Source organism: Sturnira hondurensis, unplaced genomic scaffold (genome assembly GCF_014824575.4).
Source record: "Sturnira hondurensis isolate 20B ecotype Veracruz unplaced genomic scaffold, ASM1482457v3 Scaffold0016284, whole genome shotgun sequence".
NCBI classification, from domain to species: domain Eukaryota; kingdom Metazoa; phylum Chordata; class Mammalia; order Chiroptera; family Phyllostomidae; genus Sturnira; species Sturnira hondurensis.
In genome coordinates this window covers 561,780-583,589 of record NW_028088915.1, presented here as the reverse complement: position 1 = coordinate 583,589, position 21,810 = coordinate 561,780, and the positions used below count along the sequence as shown (strand labels likewise).

The 21,810-nt window shown below is 40.1% G+C and overlaps 1 protein-coding gene across 3 annotated transcripts in view; it reads left to right on the top strand.

The window, feature by feature from the left end:
* Positions 1 to 569: 569 nt before the first annotated feature.
* The window catches only part of IL15RA (interleukin 15 receptor subunit alpha), a 36,478-nt gene continuing 15,237 nt past the window's right edge, over positions 570 to 21,810 (top strand). For all 3 annotated transcript variants that reach the window (XM_037065914.1, XM_037065912.1, XM_037065913.1), the window contains exon 1: positions 570 to 826. In XM_037065914.1, the coding sequence (XP_036921809.1) occupies positions 718 to 826 (109 nt within the window). In that variant the 5' untranslated portion in view covers positions 570 to 717. The remainder of the gene's footprint in view (positions 827 to 21,810) is intronic.

The window sequence follows — 21,810 nt, the reverse complement described above, 5'->3', positions numbered from 1 at the left end:
CGCAACTCTATTTGGTCACCTCCCCTTGCTTTTCTCCGGCAGGTGTGAGCAGGTGGCATGGGCTGCACTCCCAGGGCAGCTGACCCTGTCGGCCTCACGGCGGCGACCCCTCCTCTGTTACCCACCAGTGAGCTCCGTTCCCTCACTGTCATCAGAGGCACAGGTGGATCGCAGGGCCACTTGCCCGCCAGCCCAAGGTTTAAAGGTGCAGGGAAACTTGGAAAGGTGAAGTCGGAGCGACAGGCGGAGACAAGCTAAGGAAGGTCAAGAGGAGCAAGAGTCCGGTGTGGACGCCCACTGGCCGCGCTCGCTGGAAAGACCTCGCTTCCAGAAGGTTTTGCCCACTCCCTCTGCGTGGGGACAGGAGACCGAATGGACTTTTGTGGTCACGAGAAGCGAGGAGAGTAGGGAGGAGAAATGCAGTGCTCCACAGGTGACAGCCCGGGTCTCTCTGCTCCGCGGGGCCCGCGGTGCTCCAGGGACTTGGGGCGGCGGCACGGATATCAGCCGGGGCTTTTTCTAGAGGAGGGGGTGGGGATGCTGAGTCACGGATCTGTCCAGATTCTCACCTCTCCCCAGCCCTCCGGGGGCTAAAGCAAAAGCGAAAGCGAATGCGACGCAAAGCGGCTAGTTCAGGGAGCTTCGCCGGCCACCTCCCCGGGGACCGTCAGGCATCTGCAGGCGCTGGTGGCAGGGCGTCCCCGCCAGTGCGAGGAGATGGTGGTCGAGAGTAAGGCCGTTACCCGCTTGCTCCGGGACTGCTGGCTCAGCGTCATCCCCACGCTACTGCTGCTGCTGCTGCTGCTCAGGTCGCCTGAGACGCTGGGTAAGGAGAGGCGTGCGCCCTTGGCCGGGCGGCGGAAAGAGGGCCGGGCGCCGCCTGTAGACCGCACTGGGAACCCCACCTGCGGCGCCAGCGAGTCGGTCTGGGAGGAAAGGAGTGTGCGCCGACCTGAGAGGGGGCGCTGCACCTCGTGGCGGGGAACACGTGGAGTGAGTGGTGGCTAAAGGCAGAGCGCGGGTCCCAGCGACCCCATCCACGCTGGCTGGCCAGGTCGCTCAAGGGAGGGAGCTGCGAGGCCAGGCTTTTAATAGGACCTCTTCCCGATTTCCGAGGCAAGAGGAAAAGCTCACAGTTTGCAGTGGAAAATCCGAGTTGGAATTCAACTGTAGTTTGGAGAAACCGCGAGCGCTCTTCTGCGAGCCCTAGGAGGAAAGCTGTGCGAACATTGCAAAGCAGGCAGTCTTCTTTGTAGACTTCGGAGGAAGACGACCCCATCAAAACCTCAGAAAAAAAAGCAAATAACCCGGGTGGGTAGTGGTAGGACCGGGTAGGGACTACGTCCCTGGGGAGAGAAAACGTCTCGAGCAGGTTGTACAACTGGAGGAATTTGGAAACAGCTCCAGATTCTTGAGCAGCAGGAATCTGGGAGGGCGTAGAGTAGCCGGGCAGCCTGGAGTACGCGCTCCTCGGCAAAGGAAATGAAATCGATAATAGTTTGATGTGGTTCGCGTAGTTGTAATCGCAGCGGGGAAGAATCGAAAGAGTAAGTGATAGATTTTTCTCCTGGGAGCTAGAGTGGAGGGAGAAGAAAGGGTGACAGATGGGTCTGGCGTTATCCATGTTGGTGCTGCTTTTTAGTTTGGACGCTCCTTGAGGGTCTGATGAAAATTACAAACCCTCTGCCCAGAAAAATGCATGAGTGTATATATTTACAAAACGTACATATAATTTGGGGGTCATGGGCCCATTGAAGGCCATCCATGGACTCCCCAGGGGGGTTAGTAAATCCATGATATCCCTCACTTCCTTCCGTGTGTGTGTGTGTGTGTGTGTTTAAGACAATACTCCCCATTATTTACATCCAGTCAGTCAGACCAGTTTAGCCACTACCTGATCAGAGATATCCACCCTAGCTGGGTTGGTGTGAAAGCCGTCGCTCTGTGAATTCCATGAAGTTTTATTTTCATAAGACTGTCGTTGGAGCCCCCCACCCCCATCTGGTTATCTGAGTTATGCTGTTGGGTCCTCCCAGCTGACTAACCAATATCCTGCATGAGGCTTAGAAGATGTAGGAGGTAACCAGGGGACTTCGGCAGCCATGAAAGTGAAAAGCAGCTTTAGTCAGAACTCAGCAAAAATGAGCTATCAAAGTGCAGAGAGAAACACTGCAGTCAAGATCTCTAAAGCTCATCAACTACAGCTTTTATCTTGCAAAGTTATTGCTGCCACTTGTAACTCTTGATATTTCCTAGTTTTTCTTATACAGCTTTACTGAGGAATAATTGACAGATAAACTGCATACATTAAAACTGCATGATTTGATAAATTTAGAGGAAATGTACACCACTCATATAGCAATCACCATGATCAAGAGAATAAACATCATAGTCACTACCAAAGGTTTCGTGTCCTTTATATTCCTTTCCTCCCAAATAGCCCTGTCTCCCAGGCAACAACCATCTGCTTTCTGTCACTAATTTGTTACATTTTATAGAATTTAATATAACTGCCATCATAGCATGTACTCTTTCTTGTCTGGATTCTTTCATTCAGAGTAACCATTCTAAGAATTAACCCACATTGTTACTTGCATGAATAGTACCTTTCTTTTTATTGCTAAGGATTATTCCATAGACATCACCCAGTTTGGTAATCCATTCACTTGTTTTTTTAAAGTACCTTTATCTTTATATTTCTTCTAGTTTTCTTTTTAAATTATATTTTATTGGTTATGCTATTACAGTTTTCCCAAAATTTTCCCCCTTTCCCCCTCAACCCAGCACCCCCAAATCCCTCAGACAATCCTTATCCTATTGTTCACATCCATGGTCATGAGTATAAGTAAGTTCTTTAGCTACTCCATTTCCTATACTGTACTTTACATCCCCAGGGCTATTCTGTAACTATATATTTGTACTTCTTAATCCCCTCACCTCTTCACCCATCCCTCCACATCCCCCCCAATCTGGCAATCATCAAAACACTCTCTGTGTCCATGCTTCTGTCTCTGTTCTTATTTGCTTAGTTTGTTTTTTAGATTCAGTTGTTGATAGATATGTATTTTTTGCCATTTTGTTGTTCATAGCTTTGAACTTTTTCTTGAATAAGTGCCTTTAACATTTCATATAATAATGGTTTGGTGATGATAAACTCCTTTAGTTGTTTTTCTTCTTCTTCTTCTCTGGGGATCTAGCTCCCCTTTAATTTTAAATAGCTTTGCTGGGTGGAGCAATCTCGGCTGTAGTTCCCCACTTTTCATGAGTATTTCTTACCAGTCCCTTCAAGTCTGCGAATTTTCTTTTGAGAAATCAGTTGACAGTCTTATGGGAACTCCATTGTAGGTAAGTAACTTCTCTTTCTACTTTTAAGATTCTCTCTTTACCTTTAACCTTTGGCATTTTGATTATGGTGTGTCTTGGAATGGGTCTCTTTGCATCCATCTTGTGTGGGACTCTGTGCTTCCTGGACTTGCATATCTATTTCCTTCACCAAATCAGATGAATCTATTTCATTCATTGTTTTTCAAATAGATTTCCAATTTCTTGCTCTTGCTCTTCTCCTACCACCCCAATGATGTGAATGTTGACATGCTTAAAGTTGTTCTAGAGACTGCGTTCATAATCTTCATTTGGGGGGATTATTTTTTCTTCTTCTTGTTCTGGTTGATTGTTGTTTTTTTTCTCTTATGTTCCAAATCATTGATATGATTCTCAACTTCATCCATTCTACTGTTGTTTCCCTGTAAATTGTTCTTCATTTCAATTAGTGTATCTGTCATTTCTGACTGCATCTTTTTTACACTGTTAAGGTCCTCACTGAATTCCTTGAGCATCCTTATAACCAGTGTTTTGAACTCTGCATCTGATAGATTGCTTATCTCTGTTTTTTTCAGTTCTTTTTTCTCTAGTTTTGATCTGTTCTTTCATGTGGGTCATGTTTCTTTGTCTCTTCATTTTGGTAGCCTCCCGGTGTTTCTATGTATTAGGTCAAGCTGCTATGATTCCCTGTCTTTGTTGAATGGCCTAATGTAGTAGGGGTCCATAGGGTCTAGTGGCACAGTCTTCCTTATTGCTCAGTTAATTGAGATGTGCCCTTCATGTGGGTTTCGTACACCTTTCTTTTATAGTTGAGGCTTGATTGCTGTTGGCAGGTCAGTGGGTGGGGGGGTGTTGTTTACCCAGCTGGTCAGCTGCAAGGACTACCTGTGACCACTGACCACCAACCTCCCCACTCCACGAATCAGCTGTGCAGGGCAGGATGGTGGTGCTCTGAAGTGGTCTGTAGCTGTACATTGGGTGTGCTAGCCTTACAGTTTCCTGGGTGGTGTAGGCAAAGGTCATGCCCCTGAGATCCGCTTGCCTGAGCTATAAAGCAATCTGAGGTGGCAGCAACTTGTGCTGGGTGTGAAGATTCCCAGGTAAAGCCAGGCTATGAATCTAATCTAGGCTGGCTGCTGCTAGTGCTGGGCCTAGGACTGGGGCTCACTGAGGCCAGCTGTTGCTTGTTTGAGAGGATTTAGGAAGTTGTGAAGCATGAGACCAGCTAGTCATATGGAAAAATCAGGGTTAACGGTTTGGGTGGGCTCGTCAGTTGGGTGAAACAGAGTCTCAGAGGATCTTCAGATCAAGGCAAACAGTGTTAGCCAGGCTGGTAGAGACTCAGATATGGCACCTGCCTGCTGGCTCTGTGGCTCTGTGGAGGAGGGTTCTGAAAAGGGACAGTGGCCTCTACCCACCCTTCTGTCTGGGGGAAAGCTGTCCCTTAGCTCTTGTCTTGATACCAGACACTTCAGTTCCTTTCTCTATGCCACTGGTGCCTTTCAAGCTGCTAGATATCAGAGGGCGTGAGTCTCAGTAAATTTGTTGATGGGTTTTTTAAGAGGAATTGCTTGGGACAGCAGTAGTTTCTTTGACCAACTCAGTCTCTGATAGTTTTTGCAGCCAGAAGTTGTGAGGACTTATCTTCCTGGCACTAAAACTCTGGGCTAGCGCCTGATGTGGGACTAGGACTCCTTGCTCCTAAGATATCTCTTCCCCAAATTTTTATGCACCACATGTGGGTGTGGGACCAACCCATTCTGCATCTCTGCCCCTCCTACCAACCAGGATGGATGTGGTTTCTTTAATTCCATAGTTGTCAGACTTCCACTGAACTCAATTTCTGACAGTTCTGAGTGGTGGTTGTCTTACAGTTTAGTTGTAATTTTGATGTGATTGTGTGAGAAAGTGAGCCATGTTTACCTATGCCACCATCTTGACTGGAACTCTCCTTCACTTATTAATGGGCATTTGTGTTGGTTTGGTTTTGTCTGTTGCATATAGAGTTGCTATGAACATTTACATTTAGGTTATTGTGTAGATATAGGAGTTTATTTCTCTTGGGTAGAGAAAATGACTAGGGGTGGAATGGCTGGATTGTATGACATGTGAATATTTAATTTTTTAAAAGATACTGCCAAGCTATTTCCCAAAGAAATTGTACTATTTTGTATTTCCACCAGCAGTGTGGGAGAGTTCCAATTCCTCCACATCCTTATCAGTACGTGGCATGATCAATTTTTAAATAGCTTTTTAAAAGATTTTTCCAGCTTTATTGAGATAAAATTAATGTATAACATTGTGTAAATTTAAGGTGTACAGTGCAATGATTTGATATACAGTATATTGTGAAATGATTATCATAATAAGGTGAGTTAACACATCCATCACCCACATAGTTACCAATGTTGGGTGTGCAGTGTGTATGGTCTGTCTTTTTAATTCTACCCATTCTAAAATAGGTATAGTGGTCTCTCACAGTTTTAATTTTCATTTTCCTAATTACTATGCTGAGCATCTTTTCATGTTTATTTGCCATCTCTATATCTTCTTTGCTAAAGAGTCTGTTAAATCTTTTACCATTTTAAAACTCAGTGTATTATTATTGAGTTTTAAGAGTTCTTGATATATTCTGGATACAAGTCCTCTATCAGATACATGATTTGAAAATATTTTCTTAAAGTCTGTAAGTTGTCTTTTCAACCTCTTAATGGTGTCTGATGAAAACAGGAAATTTTATTTTGATGAAGTTCAACTTATTTTCTTGTTATGAATTATTATGCATCTCTTGTTATGCATTTAGTGTCACATCTAAGAAATATTTGCCTAATCCAAGGCCATAAAGTTTTCTTTTAGAGTTTTGTAGCTTTAGGTTTTGGATTTATGTGCATGATTCATTTTGAGTTAATTTTATATGGTGTGAAGTATGTATTGAAACTTTTGTATTGGTTTGGTTTGGGTTTGGGGGGGGAATGAATATGGCCATCAAATTGTTCTAGCACCATTAGTAGGAAAAATTATCTCTGCTGAATTGCTATGATACCTTTTTTTTAAACATAGCTGTCTCTTCATGTCTGGGCTGGTTGCAATAGACAAAAAACCAATATACAAAAATCAATTATAGTTCTACACATTATCAATGAGTATTTGGAAAAATGAAATTTAAAATATATACATATCGTTTGTTATAGCATCAAAAATATGAAATACTTTGGGATAAATCTGACAAAAGACTACAGAAGATCTCCTGCACACTGAAAAACCACAAACTATTGCTGAGAGGAATTTAAAGATCTAAATGAATGGAGAGATATACCATGTTCATGGGTTGGACAAATCAATATGATTAAGGTGTCAATTGTCCCCACATCAAAATTCCAGCAGCTGTATTGCAGAAATTAACAAACTGAATCCAAAATTAAAATTAAAATTAAAATGCAAAAGACCTAGTATAGTTGAAACAGCTCTGAAAAAGAATGAGATTAGAAGAACACTTCTGATTTTTGAGACATCATAAAGTTATAATCAAGACAATGTGGTATTGGTGTAAGGTGCACAAAGAGCTAACAGAACAAGGATATCTATTGTATTTTGTTTTGTTTTGTCTTCAAATATATTTTATTCATTATGCTATTACAGTTGTCCCATTTTTTCTCCCCTTTATCCCCCTCTCCCCAGTATCCCCACTTCCTTCAAAATTCCCTCCAGTTAGTTCATGTCCATGGGTCATACATATAAATTCTTTGGCTTCTCCATTTCCTATATTATTCTTAACATCTCCCTGTCTATTTTGTACCTACCAATTACACTTCTTATTCCCTGTACGTTTTCCCAAATTCGTCCCTCCACCCCACTGATAACGTGTGATCTCCAGGTTATCTCTGCGTGATCTCCACTTCTGTGATTCTGTTATGTTCTAGTTGTTTGCTTAGTTTGTTTTTGTTTTAGGTCCAGTTATTGATGATTGTGAGTTTGTTGTCATTTTAATGCTCATAGTTTTGATTTTCTTCTTTTTCTTAGATAAGTACTTTTAACAGTTCATATAATAAGGCCTTGGTGATGTTGAATTTTAACTTGACTTTATCTGGGAAGCGCTTTATCCACCCTTCCATTCTAAATGATAGCTTTGCTGGATAGAGCAATCTTGGATGTAGGTCTTTGTCTTTCATGACTTGAAATACTTCTTTCCAGCCCCTTCTGGCCTACAAGGTTTCTTTTGGGAAATCAGCTAGTAGTCTTATGGAAACTCCTCTGTAGGTAACTGTTGTTTTCTTTTGATGCTTTTAAGATTGTCTCCTTATCTTTAATCTTGGTTAACTTAATTATGATGTGTCTTGGTGTAGCCATCTTTGGGTCCAACTTGTTTGGGACTCTGAGCTTCCTGGACTTGTATGTCCATTTCCTTCACCAGATTGGGGACATTTTCCTTCATTATTTGTTCAAATAAGTTTTCAATTTCTTGCTCTTCCTCTTCTCCTTCTGACACCCCTATGATTTGGATGTTGGAATGTGTAAAATTGTCCCAGAGGTTTTTAAGCCCCTCCTCATTTTTAAAAAGATTTTATTTATTTTTAGGCAGAGGGGAAGGGTGAAAGAAAGGGAGAGAAACATCAATGTGTAGCTACCTTTCACACCCCCCCACTGGGGACCCGGCCAGCAACCCAGGCCTGTACCCCAACTGGGAATCAAACCAGAGACCCTTTCATTCACAGACTGGCACTCAATCAACTGAGCCACACTAGCCAGGACTCTCCTCATTTTTCTGAATTCTTGTTTCTTCATTCTGTTACAGTTGAATGTTTATTTCTTCCTTTTGTTCCAGATCATTGATCTGAGTCCACATTTCCTTCTCTTCACTGTTGGTTCCTTGAATATTTTGCTTCATTTCATTTTGTGTAGCCTTCACTCCTTCATTTTGCAGTCATACTTAATCATTTCTGAGAGCATCCTGATGACCAGTGTTGTGAACTCTGAATCTGATAGGTTAGATATCTCCTCATCACTTAGTTCTTTTTCTGGTTTTGATCTCTTCTTTCATTTTGACCATATGTGTTTGTCTCGGGGCACCTATTATATGTTGTTAGGGGCAGAACCTTAGGTATTCACCAGGGCAGGGCAACCCACTTTGGTATGTTGTGGTGCTGCATTTGGGGGAGGGGTTATAGAGGGAAGGATATCGCTTGCTTGGCTCATGCCCAGCTTTCAGTCACTTCTCCACTTCCTGCAAGCAACTTATATCCTTCCATTTGCTGCCCTGGTGCTGATTCCCCAAGTGAGTGGCCTGTGTACATTCTAGGACCCTGTGGGCCCCTCAAATGGACTCTCCTGAGAGACTGGCAGTTTCTTCTGCCACTGCAACCCCTATAGGTTTTTACAGCTAGAGTTTATAAAGAGGGGTCAGAGAGAAAACTATGCTACTTGCTCAGCTCTCACCCAGCTTTCAGTCACTTCCCTGCTTCTTACAAGTGAATGGTGCCCTTCCAGGTGCTGTCGTGGTGCTGATTCACAGGTGGGTGGGTTTGTGTACATTCTAGAACACTGTGGGTCTCTCCAAGAAACTCTCCTGAAAGGCTAGTAGTTTCTTCCACTGCCACAACCCCCACAGATTTTTACAGCCAGACGTTCTGAGGCTTTATTTGCCTGGTGCTGGAACTCTGGATTATGCAGTCTGTATTGCTCCCCAGTTGTTTCCCTTGGTTTTTATCTGCACGTGAATGCGGGACTGCCTGGTCTGCTAGCCGCTACCTCACTGCGCATCCTGTCTGCCTTGGGTGCCCTTCCTTATCCATCCTATCAGTCTGGATGAATGTTTCTGCTTTAACTTCTTGGCTGTCAGACTTCCATATTGTTCCATTTTCCTGCCATTCTGGTTGTTTTCTTTTTTAAATTGGTTGTTATCCTTCTGTTAGTTATATGAGGAGGTGAAGCATGTCTACCTATGCCTCCATCTTAGCTGGACGTCTATTTTTGTTTTTCAAGTGAGTTTAGAAGAGATTCAGATAATTAAATTTGCTACTTGGTAGTATTATCCTGGTCATAGAGTATAAAGAACAGTGTATTCCTCATCCTTAGCTTAGAAAATAATATAATCTTAGAATCCTTTTAGTTTACAGTGCTACTAGACAGAAAGTTGTGGTCAATCTGTTCTGATTCCAAAGGCCTGATTTAGGCAGGAATCCATCGTTTTGAGCAGAAGGTCATTTACTTCTTAGAAGTGTTTACAACCTGAAAGATGAAGATGAATATTGCTGCTCACCAGTTCTAGTTTGTAAAGAATGCTAGTACACTTGGATGTGGTTTTAAAGCTTATGTCTTTCAACATTTTTAAACCATTTTCCAGGAGTCTGGGGAGTTTTGTCCAAACTTTTATTTTTTTTAATGTCAAATCAGTTTTTTGTAGTTATTATTGTTTTGTGCTGCTACTGATAACAAAAAATGATAAAAACTTAAACATACAAAAATATAGGATTTTTTGAAATGAAACTAAGTGTTCAAAAGCAGAGGACTGCGTAAATAAAATGGAGTCACTGTCACACAGTGTGCATCGTATGATTCACTTTTTACTGGGAGATCTAGAAGCGGCCATCATTAAGGGGGATGTGGATTGTGTGTGTCTGCACGTTTGTCTGCCTTTTCCACTTTTCTGTCATATTTTGAATTATTGTGCTTGGCCCAGTTGGTTAGAGCATGGTGCTACTATTTCAAAATGTTTTTGTAATTAGAAAAGTAAAATAAAACCATGAAATAATACTATAAAGATCCAGAATTTTGGAGTTTTATATTCATGTTAAATTATAGCTGATCTCCTTATTTGGCCATGTTTTCATGACTTTTTAATATTTTTTAATTGCTCAAAGTAAGATACTATAAAGTAACTGCACATAACATTTGTGCATACTATACATACATTTTATAATCCTTTACAATTTGTTTAAACAATTTCTTATTGTTGGAGCTTTGTGTAGGCTTCAATTGCCTCTGAAGGGTTGGATATTTACATTGGTTCAAAATATTTGATGTTCTAGACAGCACAGAGTGGGAATAACTGGAGGGAAAACTAGCTATATAGAGCAAAAAAGGCAAGGGGAATCACTTTGAATTCTAAAAAATTACAGTGTTTCTGGAAGTATTATTTTTCAATCAAATCATCATTTCAACTAACTGGTTTTAGTTTAAATCACTTATACCAAATTGATTTTACCAAACAATATATAGCTATGTGAATAAATATATAAAATCTCCAACTGTATACTCTTGGAATCATAAATACTCCAACTATATATTCTTGGAGTGTTACTCATTACATAGGGTTGATGTGATCTGAATATTTTCTATTTAGATACACTTTTCTTCTGCACAGTGGGGAGCCATTGACTGCTCCTGGGCAAAGGTGACATCATTGGAGATAAATGGTGCAAGGGTTACTCTTATAAAGAGTGTGAAGAATAAACCATAGTGAAGAGGGCCTGGAGGCAGGAAGCTAAATTGAAGGCTTTTGCAACAGTTCCAGTAAATGGTGTTGAAATCCTAAACCAAGCCACTGTCAATAAGGAAGAGAGGAGTGGGCAGATTTCTTCCTGAGTCCTATGAGTATAAAACGTATTTCATTCTTTTCCTTTTGTTTGCTCTTCAACCTGTATCCGTTCAACTCATCCAAGTCTTCAAAAATCATTACTTAAGAACTTGAACTATGGTGGATTTGCCTATCACACAAAAAGTGGGGTGGGAAGCTCAGTTAATGAGCCTGAGACAAGAATAGATGAGTTAAGATCAATGACCTGAGTGTAGTCCATACTTACAATGAGTGCCAGAAGGATGTATGTTGGCTTGGCTGGGATTCCAACTATAAAAATAGTGAAAGGAAATAGATTACTGTGAACACAGAGGCCTTTACTCTTTTAATATGCCAGCTTCATACTGTACTTGTTGAAAGCAGGAATCATATGGCATACTTCTTTGTATCTTACAATTAGCATGCTGTAGGCATTTAAATAGTAGAATAAGAGAAAGGAAATATTGGAGTGGATTCTGACTCTCCTTAAAGAATGGGAGGGGCATGCTAAACCTGGTAACTTTGGAATTCTAAGTACAAAACTAGGCCAGAGCTACTTACTCATATTAGATTGTATAAACCAACTTGATAAAAAGCCTGATTCACAAGTTCTAGGAAGTAGAAAGAGGTGTGACCACAAACACTATTTTAGTGACTTCATTTAAATGATAGTTAGGACTTGTATATGTTTTTTGGCTACTTAGAGAGTTTGAAAATCCCAGAACCTTAAGTTTTATCCTATTTCCATTACCTCATCCATTCCACTCTATATATTCATATTCAGAAAATATCTGTTGCATGTCAGGCTTGACATTTTGTGTACCAGAGGACTTTAAAATATATTCACTACCTTCAAGTTGCTTACAATATTACAAACAAGGTGAGACTTGCTTACATTAAATATCTAGGGAACAGCATTATAAAAGAATGACTATAAAGAGAAATTATCATTGAAGCATCAAAAAATGTACTTAAAGCCTCAATGAAAGGTCATTAATATAATCAATTGCATCATCTATAATATGCTTATGAGAGAGTCTAGCTTTGTAAAGTAAGTAACTGACTGATTGGGTTACATGCATTATATTGGTATTCTTGTGCATCCATATATCAACTATTTGTGTATTTATCTGTCTTTGAGGACTATTTATAAGGGAAAGACCACTAGTAGACTTCCTTTTTCAGCAAAATGACAAAGTAGATATTCTGAAAAATGCTTCTGCTACAAAACACCCAGAAATGACGGAGTGCAGGCCTGCAAACCAAAGGATTGTGGTTTGATTCCCAGTCAGGGGACATGCCTGGGTTGCAGGCCAGTTCCCAGCAGGGACCCATGAGAGGCAACCATACATTGATATTTCTCTCCTTCTCTCCTTCTTCCCTTCCCTTCCCCTCTAAAGATAAATAAATAAAATATTTTTTAAAAACCACCCAGAAATGATTAATAAAACAGAGCATACGTCTATTAAAATCCCTCGTCAATAAAATAGGTAATAACTGCCTAAAGCAAAAATAATAAAAATACACTGTGGGGTCTATAATGTATATACAAATAAAATGTATGACAACAATAGCACAAAGAGAAATGGGGGGAGAGAAATGGAACTATATTGTTTAAGGTTCTTACACTATACATGTGAAGTGGTATAATGTCGCTTGAAGGTAAACCATGACAAGATAAAGATATATACTATAAACCCTAAAGCAATAACTAAAATAATACAATAAAGAGTTGTAGTTAGTAAAACCAATAAGAGAGATTAAATGGAATCACGAAATGCAATCTATGACCCGATCATCTCTGTAGAAAATCCTATGGAATCTACCAAAATGCTATTAGAACAAGGTTGCAGAATACACAGTTAATTTACAAAACCACATACCGCCAAAAATTAAGTACCTAGTACTAAATTGACAAAACATGTCAGCCCCTTATGTAGAAAATCTTAAAACTTTTAAAAATAAACCTAAATAAGTAAAAAAGATTTATACTGTTTTCAGGTAAGAAGACTCAATATCTTTAAAATATCAATTCTCTCAAAACTAGCCTTGCTCTATTAACTATCAGGACTCACTACCTAAATTATGGTATAGAGATAGAAAACCAAATCAGTAAAATAAAATGGCCTAAGGAGAAACAAAATATAGCACCTTACTTAATGATAGAGCTGAATAAGATGTACTATTTGTAACAAATCTTAAAATAATTGGCTATCTTTCTTTTACAAATTGAAATTAAATCCTTTGCATCATACACAAAAGTCAACTGGAGAATGAGCAAAGACTTAATGAAAGACAAATATATAAAATTCTTAGAAGAAAATATAGAAGAATCTCTCTATAACCTGGAGTTAGGAAAAACTTCTTAAGTAAAACACTGGTAGATTTCTCTACATTTAAATTTAAAACTTCTGTTCATCCAATTGCACCGAAAAGACAGTAAAGACAAGCCACAACTTGAGAGCAGTTATTTGTGTCAAGAATACATTTTTTAAAACCTGTAATAATCAAAAAGCAAAAAAACATAATCTAATAGTAAAACTATCAAAAATTATATAGGAATTTTGCTAAGAAACATAAATGGGGCTTGTAAACACCTGAAAATCTGCTTATTTGTATTAATAATAGGGAAATGAAATTATTACCATGAGATACAATACAATGTCATATTCACCAATTTAACAAAAATTAATCGAATAATTGTTAGTGACATGGTGGAACAAGAACTCACCTACTGCTGGTAGAAATGTAAACTCGTACAGTCACTTTGGAAAACAATTTGATATTATTCAGTTAAACTGATAATATGCATGTGCTGTATCCCAGCAATGCCATCAGTAAGAAAATACCATAAAGAAACTCTTTCCATGTGCATCAAGAGACATATACCAGAATATTCACTGCCTTATTATTTGTAACAGCAAAAACACTGGAAGTGACACAAAGGTCTAACAATAGTAAATCGGATAAATTGTGGCATATTCACACAATAGAATAGTTTAATACCCCAAATGGATAAACTGAAGCTATGTGTATCCATATAAATGAAAAACACAACCTTGTATGAGAGAAGCATAGTATAGAATAATATGTGTAATATGATTCAATGTACAAAAACTCAAAAACATAAAAACTCAACAATACATTATTTAGGAGTGTTTATTCATGCAGTAAAGCCATAAACGGAAAAGGAATGATTGTCACAAACATTAGTCTGGTGTTCATCTCTTGGGGAGATAAAGTTGGGGTTGGAGCTGGAGAGGGCGCTCAGGTACCCTCTTAGTTACTGAAATATTCTATTTCATAAAGTGATTGGTACACACACAAGTCTTTGTTTCACGATTAATCCTTAAACTGCGCTTAAACATTTTATACACTTTTATATGTGTGACTTTCACAATAAAAATAGTTTTAAGAATGTACAGAGGAAGAAGAGGGTCCTCTTAGGCTGCTGTCCTGACTCAAACACAAATTCTCTGATTATTGACCTAATCCGGCAGATGGTTGTCAACAGTAAACAGATATAATCAACTGCAAATAATCGATATTCAAATACTTATTTTAAAAATCAATAGAGAAGCTAAACATCAAATCATAGACCAGGAAAGAGAAATAAGTAAACTAGAAGATAGATCTGAAGAAATTTCTCAGGGTATAACACAGAGAAACAGATGGTGAACAGGAGAGTTTAAAAGATATGAAAGACAGAGCTACCCACTGAATGTCTGTACCCTGCCCAGGTTCATTTATTAAAGCAGTAATCCCCGTGTCATGATATTTGGAGGTGGACTTTCAGAGACAATTTCATTTAGATGAGGTCATGAAGGTGGAGCTATGTTGAGATTAGTGCCCTTATAAGAACAGGAAGTGAACAGAGCTCTCTCTCCCCACCATGTGAGGACATAGCAAGAAGGTGGTGGTCTGTAAACCAAAAAGAGGGCTTTCGCAAGAGCCCTACCATGTTGGTGCTCTAATCGTAGGTTTCCAGTATCCAGAAATGTTAGAAATTAATGTTTGTTGTCACCTATTCGATAATATTTTGTTATCAGTCTGAACTGAGTAAGACAGATAGAATAAGAATCATATGATCAGAGTTCCAGAAAAGGGTGATAGAAACAGCAGAGATGGTAGTCAAGGAGATAATGGCTGAGCATCATCCAGCACTGGTCAAAGCCACCAAGACACAAAAGATCAAATTGGGAAAACATCGCCAAGCAAGATAAAGAACCCATACCAAGAACCACTGCAATGAATCTGTAGGACACCAAAGACAAACAGAAGATCTTAAGTATTCAGAGAGAGGTGGGCAGGATAAAGGAGAGTAATGGGAGAAAAATAGGGACAACTCTAATTGAACAACAATAAAATATGTGGAAAAAATAGAATTAATATATGATCCAGAAATTGCACTCTGTGTATATACCCAAAAGATTTGAAAGTAGGGTTTCAAAGAGATATTTGTGCACCCATGTTCATAACAGCATTATTCCCAATAGCTAAAATGTAGAAGCAAGCCATTCATCAACAAGTGAATGAATAGATAGCCAAAATGTGGTATATACAAACAATGAAATATTGTTTAGCCTTAAAAATGAAGGAGATTTTGCAATATGCTATGATATATTTTATGCTAAGGAAATTGCACTAAGTGGAAATAAGGTTTGAGCAAGGTTTCTTTGCAGTCCTAAAGGGACTGGTCTTGCAGGTAACTGTGTGTGTGGTGTTTTGGGTAACATAGAGGATCTTAGACTCTCCTTCCTGAGGTTTTGGAACTGCACGTGGTAGGGGCCACCGCAGCACGGCAAGTCCTCCAAAAACTGAGAGCTTGACTCTGTGATCTCACAAGTTCCTCCAGGTCCACAGCCATGACACTCTCAGCTCCAAAGAGCAGACTTGGTGTATGAAAGGAAATAGCCAAGGGAAGAAAATCCAGTTAAGTACATTCCTACCAATAGAATCCAGTCTGTGTCTAGCCTTTCCTGTTAGGGACCTCATGTCTCATGATCTCTGGAATCATTGATTTGTGGCTGGATGGAGACTGTCCAGGCAGCAATAACATAATATTACCTGGGAGGTCCAAAGATCCAAGGTCAATTCCAGTTCCCTCAAAAGGAAGGAACATTTTACTGTAGAGCAGAGTCCAGCATTTTTATGGAACTGCCCTTTCTGGTCTACTGTCAAATTTCTGGAGTTGAGTTTTGTGATTATTCCTCCCCACTCTATCCTACAACCTCTAAGTGTTTTCCCAGATATGTTAACATACAGGAAAGAGAATCAGATGCAGAGTTAAGATTTTGGTAGTATGAAGCTAAAACCTTGGTACAACCAAGGCAAACACACACACACACACACACAGAGAGAGAGAGAGAGAGAGATTTGAGGTGGAAGGGGGTAATTGGATCCAATTAGAAAGTATTACAAAATAAATTGAGAAGAGTGCATCAAGAGTAATGTGTAAAAGAAACCCTCACTGACGGAATTGATGTCATTACCTAAGGAAGGTGTGAACAAACAGCTATCCCTGAGTCCTACTGCCTCAAGAGCTCTGGAAGGAGGACCCAGCACTCTGTGTTTTAACAAGCTATGCAGGAGGTTCTGATGCATGCTCACATTAGAGGGGCCAAGATGAAGACACAGGTAGGTGCAGAGTTCATGTAGCAGAGCAAGGACTTCAGTATGGCAATGGTGAATGCACACAGCAAACCAAAGCTACAATCAAATGCCAAAAGTAGAAAGAGTGGAAACACCACTATTGTTTGCTGGAGATGGAAAAAAAAAGAAACTCTAAAAGGCCTGAATACAGACAAGAAAAGAGGAAAAGTTAGCACTATGAAAACCACAATTAGGGAAATTAAAGAAAATTTTCCTGATGGAAGATAATCTTGGCCTGAATTTTCAAGGGCTCTTAGAGTTTCTTTTGAGAGGAATCCTCAAAAAAAAAATGCCCCACTCATCAAGTGGTTTTATTTGGATGCTAACTTTGCTTATTTTTAACTTATTTATTCTTTTATAATTTCAAACTTATAATTAAGTTGCAAGAATAGTATAAAGGCCTTCTGAATACCCCTTTACCCTGTTCCACTTTGCCTTACTTACTTTATTATTCCCCCTCTCTACCCATGTGCATTCTAAAAGCATTTATAAGTAATTTAGTATTTGGCATAATTTGTGTCCCTTTATGCCAAATACTTCAGTATATACATATTTTCTAAGAGCAACATTCTCCTACATACCTTCCTAAAATACCAGATAATTACAGAACAATTATTAAGATAGGGAAATTTTGCCTAATACTCAGTCCATATTTAAATTCTGTCAATTGTCCCAGAGATGTCCTTTTTAGATACTTTCTCCTTAATTCTGGATCTAATCCAGGACCATTAGTTTTCATGTCTCTTTAATCTCTTTCAGTCCAGAACATTCCCTCTACCTTTCTTGATCTTTCTTGATCTTAAATGAAAGCAAACTATTTTTAGAATGTCTCTCAATTTAGGTTCATCAGGTGTTTCCTCCTGGTTAGGTTTTGGGGAAAAATACCACAGATGTGATTGATGCTGTGTCTTTCTCAGTGAGTTACATCAGGAGGCAGATGACACTGATTTATCCCAACATTGGGAATGTTAATTTTGATCCACTGTCAGAAGGGCTTTCTCTTGTTCCTTAATAATAAATTTTAATAGTTTATATTAGTACAAACTTACGGAATTTTATTTTGTTCCATGATTTGTTATTATCTTGTTTTAGTACTCAAATAGCCCAGATTTGGAGAGCAAGAGGGGGTTCAACCTGGCCCTATATTCATTTGACATGTTTCCATCATTCTTTGAGCACTTCCTTACTTTCTGGTGCAAGATATTCCAAGCTCACCTTGTGCTTTCCATGTCCTAACCCTGGAATCAGACTTTTCTCCAAGGACCCATGGTTTCTTTTTGCACAGACCAAAACCTGGGTACCAAGTATGTTTGCAGCTAGTATGTCATCACTGCTAAGCACTGTCAGAGGACAGAGCTAGTACACACACACACGGGTACATACTTGCATGCACATACTCACATGGACACACACAGACACATGTACACACATGGCTATGCACACAAACTAATTATATACAGATACCTCCAACTTCATTTCTATTCCAACACCATAGAGTGTGTGGGGGCTCTGCTCAGATTAGAATAAGTCTACCAAGATGTGATCTGCTTGGGGAGGAAAGGTGGCCAATCTCTCAACGGAAAAGGGCCAGGAGCCTTTTCTTCAGTGGGCTTTTATTGGGTTCAATTTGCACAGAAATACAGGTAAAGCTCAGCAATCATTGTCAGGCAGTAAGGATCGAAGAATAGATAACATACAAAGAACTACAAGGGCTTATTCTGAGTCAGGGTCTGTTAGCTAAAGGGCAACAAAACTTTGGGAAACAAACTCATTTCCTGCCCGGACCCTTATCAGAAAACTGAGAGCATTCTTAGCAAAGCAGATTTCACAGGATTTTATGTTTTCTTTCTTAGGCCCGATCACCCAGAAAACCTGCCCTTTCCAGCACAGGGCTGCACTGCCCTCAGGCATTGTTTCAGACTTAAGACAGGCAGGGGAACTAAGGCAGCCAAGAGATTAGGAGACTTCTTGCAGAAGATAGAATGAGGACTCAGGCTATGTCAAAGCTGAGGGGTGAGGGTCCATCACCCCCTTTTTCTATAGCCCTGCAAGTCCTTCCCTGAGGGCCCCTTTGTGACCCCATGCCTGTCTTAGGTTGGCCCTCCCTTGAGGAATCTTACCCATCAATGGCTAACCAGTCACCAGCCTGGGGCCAAACAGGGTGAAGTGAAGTGGGCAGAGGCAGTACCCCTACCAGGAAGATAAGCTTTGTCTCCTTAGTGGCTTATGGTCCCAAGGCCTCTTACTCAGCCTTAGCCATGGGGGAATACAGCTTCTGAAACCAGGTAAGGCAGTTCCCAACATCAGGGTACATTCTTCTCATCGCCTCCCCCTTTCTCTCATTGTAACTTCTTCTTCCAAGCCTGTTACTGAGTTTGACTGGGTTTGTTCTGCTCATTGATGATGACTGGTTCCTGTAGGTTTTTCAAGAAGAAAAGGAGAAATGACAGTGACATAAAACCTTTGCCCTCAGATTTAACAGCAGAGATGAGCTTGGGAAAAACATCAACAGAAGCTGCAGACAATCACTATTTACTCAGGATCTGGCAAAGCTTGTTTTCCCTTGTACAACAGTGGTTCTCAGCTGTGTGCATAGCATGTTTCCTCTGAATCCTTTCTTACCTGGTCTGTAAAATTCATTGTTGCTATAAATGAATAAACCTGCAGCAACAACAACGCTTGGCAGAAGGGATGTTGAGCTGAGAGGGGTACTACCTCTATGAATCTAAGGTCAAGAGTAGTAAGTCTAGCCATCCCCGCCAAAGACTGCATATTTGTGGGAATCCGTAAGAACTCTGGGCTCTTAGATTCACAGCACTGTCCTACCCACACGAGAAGGAATTCTGAGGGATGACCGTGTGATTCACACGTTAGCACTGATGCCCTTCTACTGTAGCAGCAAAGCTTTGACGCTCTTGCTGACATGGTTGCCATTACCTTGATGTTTTAAATCCCCTCAAGTGACAGGCCACATATGTTTTATTTCAAAATGAGCTACAAACACTCAGAGCTGAAAACCACCGCCCTAAGTGGAGAAGACTATTTCAACACTTAGAAGATGTAAAACAATTTGCTGACAAAAATATCCAATTTGAAAATAACACAGAAAACAGTAAAGACTGAAAAAAGGCAACCAAAGAGAGATAAAAAGATTCAGAACATTATTTAAAATTAAAATCAGTTGAAAAATTGAACTTGAGGACTATCTGGCAAATAACATTGTTTTGGAAGGGATTCAGGCAGGTAAGGTACAACTCACAGGACAGATGGAACAGAGAGAGGATGGTAAATGAAGTAAACTAGCATCTAGATTTCTTCTTCCTAATAACTCTGTTCATAGAAGTGAGGAGGAAATTTTTTTCAGAAATTACTAAGGTAAAATGATTATCCTATGATTTCATTGAAAAGAAAGTGAAAATGTTCAAGTCCACTATAGAAACCACATACGTGAAAAGAGAACATTGAGACTATCAGCATGGAGTGACAAAAAATGACACGGATTACATATATAGCAAATAAGAACAAAAATCAATAATCCACTTTCTTTCTTGAGATTAGGAGGTCCAAGTGAAGCCTGGAGTGACTGACTCACTGGGCTGTCATAGTTCGGGTGGGCTCAGGTATGAGGTATGCGGCAGCCTTGGTGGCAGAGCCTGAGGAGGAGGACTTCCTAAAGCAGGAAGAGAGGGTCCGACAGCTGACCCACAGGGTTGCCTATCTAGAGCTTGTCAGGCACTTAACAGTACATTGTCCTAACATGCTGAATTCTAAGATGGCTCCCTCTGATTCTGATATCTGGAGAGGCCCACCTGACCGGTAGGACATGGCATAAGGGGTCCAGGAGACTATAATCCTGGGAGTCAGGTGAACAGGTATCCTGGTGATTCTGGCAGTCATTCTCTGACATCCAAACCTAGCCATCAGCTGAAGAATATGGAAATCCAGGAGCTGCTCTTTGGAGGAAAAGGTGTGCAAAACCAGGGCCCAGGGTCAGGGTCTTCTTCCAGAAAGCTAGGGTTTCTAGGCAGAGGCAGGCAAATCCACAGAAAGCAGGTGAGAAGAAAGGAGAAAGCTGTTATTTAGTAAAAGCTGACCCAGATCCTGCCTGACCAAAAGAAGGTTCCAGCTGCTGGAAAGCAGGTACAAATTTATTGGAGTAAATCAAACAAGACTGGCTTATTTGAAGGATACCAAAAGAAATCAGCATCACCTGAACACCCAGGTAAAGATCAGAGACATTTTACAGGATGCATGGAGATTTGCATTCCAGAATCCAGAATCCTCACCACAACATTCAGAGTTGCAGAAGATGATCAAACTCTCCAGAATCTATACCCCTCCAGGCCTAGCACACAGTCTAATCCAGATAGATGGCCAAGCTCACCTCATCCATTTGGGAGTTAGGCTATTCATAGCCCTCTCCAGTAGCTAAATCATCAGACTTTCAGCTAGAATTGCCTGATCCTGGCACATTCCTAAACTCATATGAGAATAAATACTAGGTGTCATGCTAACTAGCCATTAGACCAGCTCTGGGCTTATCCTGAAGATCTACTGAGCATCTTGTCTGTGGACCAGTGCCCCAAAATGAAATGAACAGACATGACTGAGCAAGCCCCAGGACACTGATTTTAGCCGTTAAGTTTTAAACCAAGAAAATCTTGGGTTCTAAATCTTGCTCAACTGTGTCAATTTGTAATTGGGAGGAAGGAGGAATTTTTAACACAGTTTTATAGCAGTTTACACTAGGTGCATGATAAATAATACCAATTTTGCATAACGAAAAAGAAGTTAATTTTTCTTTTTTGCAAGTTTTGTTACATAATGTAGAAAAACATCTGAAGTACTCCTGCAACTCATTAACTCATTAAATGTCTTTAACACTTATGTTGGATGCTTTTGTGTGGGAAAGAAATTTTTTCAAGGATGAAAAAATATCAACAGGCCATAAATAATTAACAGCAACAAAAAGTTGTTAATAAATACGGCATCCTCAAAATAGAAGTGGCCAACATTTCAGTCTAAGGCAAATATCCTCAGACACTAACTTGTAAAACTCTTCATTTCCACAGAACAGAACTAGAGCCCCATTGCCAGGATTTTTAGCTGAAGTTTTGGGGTCAGAATTTAATTTCAGCTTCCGCAAAAGTAGAGCCATCTGGGGAAATTCATCTTGCCTCTTTTATTAGGTCAGACTTAAGTTAAGCCTGGAGTTGGGGAAGAGAGTTCATCTGTTCATTCTTTGAACAGCTATTTCTTGAGCACCTGCTCCTGCCAAGCACTGC